This window comes from Thermobia domestica, chromosome 14 (assembly GCF_964235325.1).
Source record: "Thermobia domestica chromosome 14, izTheDome1.hap1.1, whole genome shotgun sequence".
NCBI lineage: Eukaryota > Metazoa > Arthropoda > Insecta > Zygentoma > Lepismatidae > Thermobia > Thermobia domestica.
In genome coordinates, this window is record NC_137467.1 from 174,157,713 (window position 1) to 174,163,712 (window position 6,000).

The window sequence follows — 6,000 nt, forward strand, 5'->3', positions numbered from 1 at the left end:
TACATACTTAATTCCCAACATCAGAGAAGGAAGAAGTCAATTTAAAAATGGTAATAAAGAAATTGTTGTTCCAGAAGGACAATATAGTTTATAAAATCTTAACGATTATTTAGAATCCCAATCTATCAGAAAATCCATTGAAAAACTGAGTACAAATAAAAACAGACAATGAAGGTGTAATAATATGAAATATAGGCGCAGTTCTCGGTTTTGAGCGTGGAAAAATGTTAGAAAAGAATGAATTAGATATTAGTGATAAATTTCCAAAATTTTACTGTTTTGACGATCTATATTCTTTGTAATGTAGCTGATGGAATGTTTCCTAAAAATGATTAATGTACACATAAAGAAACATCAGTTATAGAATCATTTACAACAGATGCAGTATTTAAGCATAGAATTATATCCAACCTTCTTATTCTTTATTCTTTCCTGTAACAACAGAAAGCTGACACGCTTAAAATAAGAATAGTAGACAAAGATGATAATTTGATTGAATTTTGTGGAGCAGTTACAACAATATCATTACAAAGATTTCCTCTATAATAAATTGATAATATTAAAATTTTGAGTTACAAAGTTTTACAGCAAACGAAAGAATAATTTGAATGAATCTAACAAGGATATTGACTTTCAGTTTGATGTGAGAGATTCCCTCCCTGATTCCCTCAAAGCAGATCGTTATATAAAATTAGTGCTCAAGCTGGAGACAGATTTGGTGCAAATCATACGATAAAACTTGTACATAATTTATTTTCATTCTTCTCTTCAGAAATAGAAATTAGAAAACACGGAGTTGTTATAGATAAGGTTGAATTACCTGGAGGTCTTCAATTGTAATTGGAACTTTTAAAATATCTAAACTAGAAGCTTCATACTTAAAATAAGTCGGTTTTTAACTCTTTCACTGCATAAGTCTACTTTTGTTGACGGAAAGAAAATTTCAATAACCAGCAAATGTCAACTATAGCCAATGTTTTAATTTTATTTATCCATATCTTGGTCTTGTCGAGAATAGTAGCCAAAGGTATTCATGCAATTTTTTGCGTTCTATTGTTTATGGAACATTGTGCGAATAAGGAACTAAGATAGATACATGTTTTCATAGGATGTTTTATATTGCAGAAATATAGTTTACAATATTGTTTATAAAATACAAGCTAATTCATAAACAATAATTACTAGCTGCAATAAAAGATCATAACAATTTCTAATAATTTTTGTTTCCGAGTAATTTGTTTTTCTGTAAGTTAGCCATATCTCATTGGAACCGATGGTAGCCAACATAGACAGGTTTCACTGTATATCAGTTTTCTTGCCTCCTCCTTGTTCTCCTTCTTCTCCCAAGTTCTTTACTGAGAAGGGGACTAGCAGACTATGACGTCAGAGACCATACAGTTGGAAATCATTACTTCAGATACTGCATTTATTATTATTATTATTATTATTATTATTATTATTATTATTATTATTATTATTATTATTATTATTATTATTATTATTATTATTCCTATAATATTTTCTTGCATATAATTCTTTATTCTTAATTTATTTACAGGTGGAAGCTTCAAGTTTTAATGTTGGAAATAATATAAGTTCCATCACCATTACAAGGCTGATGACACGAACTCCAAACTCCCAGATTTTTCATTCAAATGCGTGGAAAGAACCACGTAAACCAGAAGTTACGAAAGAGCATAAGTGTCGTAACCCAGTGGATGATTACGCAAAAATAATTTTCTTTGCGGCTTTTATTGTTTTCAATACACTATACTGGACCACGTATCTAACGTAGAACTATATCTGTGCTGTTCATGTGTTACGTATCAATATGTACATAATACAAGTTATTTTTTATATAAAACTGTGAGTGTCAATGTGTTTCTCCAATCGTTTGTAAATTTAATACGCGAGTGCATTTTCTGGAAGGAAGTATGAGTCGTTGACACTGGAAATTGAGAGCATTTTTTTTAATTAGTGGAACATTAATTGGTGTATAACGAACCAACAGTTACTCTATTCGTGTAATCTTTATTTATTACTTAACAAAAGCTTCATAATTTTCAATTTTCTACATACCATTTTGAAGTACGAATAAAATGAACTAGGTGCTTAGTTCTTTTTCTTCTGGCTTAGTGACCCTAGCTAGTACATTAGACTAAGTGTGGTAGAGCCTTGGTACGCAAAGAACACACAAATAGTATTTGAAATATATATATAGTATGGCGCTAAATTCATTGTACAAAAGCAGAGGAGTGATTCCTCAGAGTAAAACAAACAAAAAAGTTCCTATGAACATATGACGGAAACCTCATCATTTACGTGTTATAGACTGCCGAAAACATGAAACAAATGAATTTTAAAGGTCCATAGCTCCAAAACTATGGGACCTACTGTAGTCGGGTCAAGACTTTACTTAGGAACTAGTATGTGCTCTATCCAAAAATACATGTTTTAGAATTCTAAGGTACTCACGCAACAATTTTTGTGGAGGTAGTTGGAGAGTACTTTGTACCAGAACCCCGTAGTCAAACTGCCTCTATAAAAATTGTTGTGGAAGCACCTCAGGATTCTGAAACACGCATTTTTGGATAGGGCACATACCAGTTCCTAAGTGAAGTCTTGACCCGACTACGGTAGGTCCCATAGTTTTGGAGCTATGGATCTTTAGAATTAATTTTTTTCATGTTTTCGGCAGCCTACAACACGTGAACGATGGGATTTTCGCCCTATGTTTATTGGAACTTTTTTGTTTGTTTTACTCTCAGGAATCACTCCTCTGCTTTTGTACAACAAATTTAGCGCCATACTGTATATACAGGGTAGTAGGTAACTCCATCGACAAACTTTGGGAGGTGATTCCTTGTATGAAATGAAAGAAAAAAGTTCTAATAAACATGGGATAAAAACGTCTTTCAGAATTATGAACCGCCGAAAATTCGAAAATTCACGTTCCGAAACGCTCTGCCAAAGAAACTACAGGGCCGATCCCAAGCGGTTTAAGGAATTACAAAGGAGCTAGTATGCAGTCTATCTAAATATCTATGTTCTACTATGGTCCGTTATCGGCGAAACGAACTGTAAAAAGGAAGTTGAGGTATAGAGATGTTCCTTTAAGTACTAATGGCGCGTTCATTTCGCCAATAACGGAGGATGGTAAAAAGCGGATATGTAGATAGATCGCATACTAGTTCCTGTGCAATTCGCATATATTTATGGCTTTTCACGTCTTTAAACGTGTTACTCTTAATGGAATTTCGACTTCAGTATTACTCCACCACCGAACGAGTGCGGGCGGCCGATTTTGGAACTAAAATACAAACAACAGTGTTTCTAACCGGATCACTTGTAATTAATCTATCACAGTTGTTTTTGCCCTGTTCATAATAAACCACTTCACGCATATGTTCAAGTTAAGACAAACACAATTTCAAAAGTTATGGAAGTTATTTTCAGAACATTTTAAGGGACAGCAAAAAAAAAAAAAGTACATACACCCTCCATATTAATATGACAATAACTTGCGAATAAACTAACCTCAGTGTTGTACAAAAACAAAGGAACACTCAGAACTTCGTAGCATTAGAGTGTAAGGAATTCCTAATTCATCTGTTAACGAAACCTCAAAGTTCATCTTTGTGAATCAAAGTTATACTTTGGCAACTGCGCTTTCATTGTTTAAAGCAAGTTCTATTGTGTAGTTTTGAGATAAGGTCTCTTCGAAATTGCTACCAATTTGGACCATGTGATCGATCGATTGACAGTACCTTCAGTAACAAATTTGCATTGAGATCACTTTCGGATGTGCTGCAAAAGACTGGTGAGAGAAACTAATAATCTAACCGCCTCCGACGGAGATTTGGATCCGCCCCTAATTCATTCATTCATTCATTGTTTATTCATCCATGTCGTACATTATTGGTCAGAGACCAGTACATAGGACTTGTCAAATAATAATAAGACATTTCAATATAATTGATTTACATTATTTTACAAACTATCACCCAAGTATTCATTAATATGATAATACATTTTGTTACACAAAAAATTAAATAGTTCATTTTTGAAATTTTGTATGTTTTTGATATTCTTCAAATAACTTGGGAGCTTATTAAACAACTTAGCGGACATAGGAAGAACACTTCTTTTGGTGCACGCATAGTTTTGGTATGCTGTGAATATGTTATTCTTTTGTCCTGTGTTGTATGAATGTACATCGTCAACATGAAGAAAACTACTTTCATTTCTGTTTACATATATGATACTTTTGTATATGTACAGACAAGGCACAGTTAAAATTTTATTTGACTGAACGACCCTTTTGCATGAGGACCTTGGTGATAGATTAAAAATAGATCTTATTGCCTTTTTCTGTAGACGAAAAGTAGTAACACTGGAATAGGAGGCTCCCCAGAAAATTATTCCGTAATTTAACAATGATTGAAACTTACCATAGTACAATAACAGCAAAGTTTCTTTTGACACTGAACCACGTAGTCTATAAATGACAAAACAGATACGGCTTAATTTGCTCTTTAGCTCAGTAATATGTGCATCCCATGTAAGCCTATTGCTTATTGTTACACCTAAAAATTTAGTGGATTTTGAATAGTCTACATCAGTTGAATTTATCACAATGGGTGGCACTGTTCGAGGTGTACATGAGTAATGAAAATTTAGTGCTTTTGTTTTCTTTGCATTTATCAGCAGTTGATTCTGAGATGTCCATTTTATCAAACGCTCCACAGTTTGTTTTAATTTACTTTCTAGTTCAACTGTATTGTCCGCTGTTACTATGACATTTACATCGTCAGCATATAGTACAATATGTTGGGGATACATATATTGAACAAGATCATTTATGTAAAATAAAAAAGAATTGGCCCAAGAATTGAGCCTTGAGGAACACCAGCAGAGATAGTAGCAGTTGTGGATGAAAATGTGACTTGTTTATTGTTAATTATTTTTTGTATTTTTACTACTTGTTTTCTGTTTGTCAGGTACGAGCGAAACCATTTATGTACTACACCCCTAATACCATATTTCTGGAGTTTTGCCAGTAGAAGAGAATGTTGAACACTGTCGAATGCCTTGGAGAAATCAACAAATAAACCTACTGCATATTTTCCCTTATCAAGTACTGTAGAAACCTCCTTAATAAAGTTAAACAACGCTGTATCAATTGATTTGTTTTTTTGGAAACCATGTTGAGAAGACGAGATTAGGTTATGGCAGGATATAAAATTTCTCAAGCGCGATAACATTAGTGATTCAAAAATCTTCGAGAAAACAGACAAAATAGAAACAGGCCTATAGTTTTGAACATCATAAGTATTTCCTTTTTTGTGCAAAGGTATAACTTTTGCAGTCTTCAATCTGTCGGGGAAAACGCCTGATTCAAATGATACATTTACAAGAAAGCATAGTTGTTTCACTATTAAATGGGCAGTCTTTTTTATAATTAGGGATGGGACTTCATCTATACCTGCAGAACGGGTACTAGAAAGCCTTTTGATACAGTCCAACAATTCTTCTTCAGTTACCGGAGTTACATACATACTATGTTTGTTGCATGGAATATTTGACTCTACAGCGAGATCCAACTTTCCAGGTGGTAAATTCGTATTAAGAAAGTACTGATTAAAGACTTCAGTAATGACAGTAGGATCAGCGAAAGAATTATTTCTATAATTAACTTGTGATATTTCGCGCATTGGAACAGTCTTTGATGAATTGTTTATTACGTTCCACGCACCTTTCATTTTGTTTTTATATCCGTGTATTATAGTGTCATTGTGGATTCTTTTGGCTGTTCGAATAACATTCTGATTAAGAAGGTAGATAAAGATAACTTTCTCTGATATCTAACCTGTCATTATTTAGCATGGTTTGGTAATTTAAAAATTCAATATTTCTACCATATTTCGAAAACAAAATTTAAAAGAAATAAACCCAATGTTACATTGAGGCGGTAGGGGAGCGATTAAAATTTAAAGTGGG

At 33.1% G+C, this 6,000-nt stretch overlaps 1 protein-coding gene across 2 annotated transcripts in view; it reads left to right on the forward strand.

Moving 5' to 3' along the window:
* Nucleotides 1–2,178, forward strand: part of LOC145670748 (glycine receptor subunit alpha-2-like) — a 118,437-nt gene extending 116,259 nt beyond the window's left edge. For both annotated transcript variants that reach the window (XM_081739516.1, XM_081739517.1), the window contains exon 10: nucleotides 1,559–2,178. In XM_081739516.1, coding sequence (XP_081595642.1) covers nucleotides 1,559–1,795 — 237 coding nt within the window. In that variant the 3' untranslated portion in view covers nucleotides 1,796–2,178. The remainder of the gene's footprint in view (nucleotides 1–1,558) is intronic.
* Nucleotides 2,179–6,000: the final 3,822 nt, after the last annotated feature.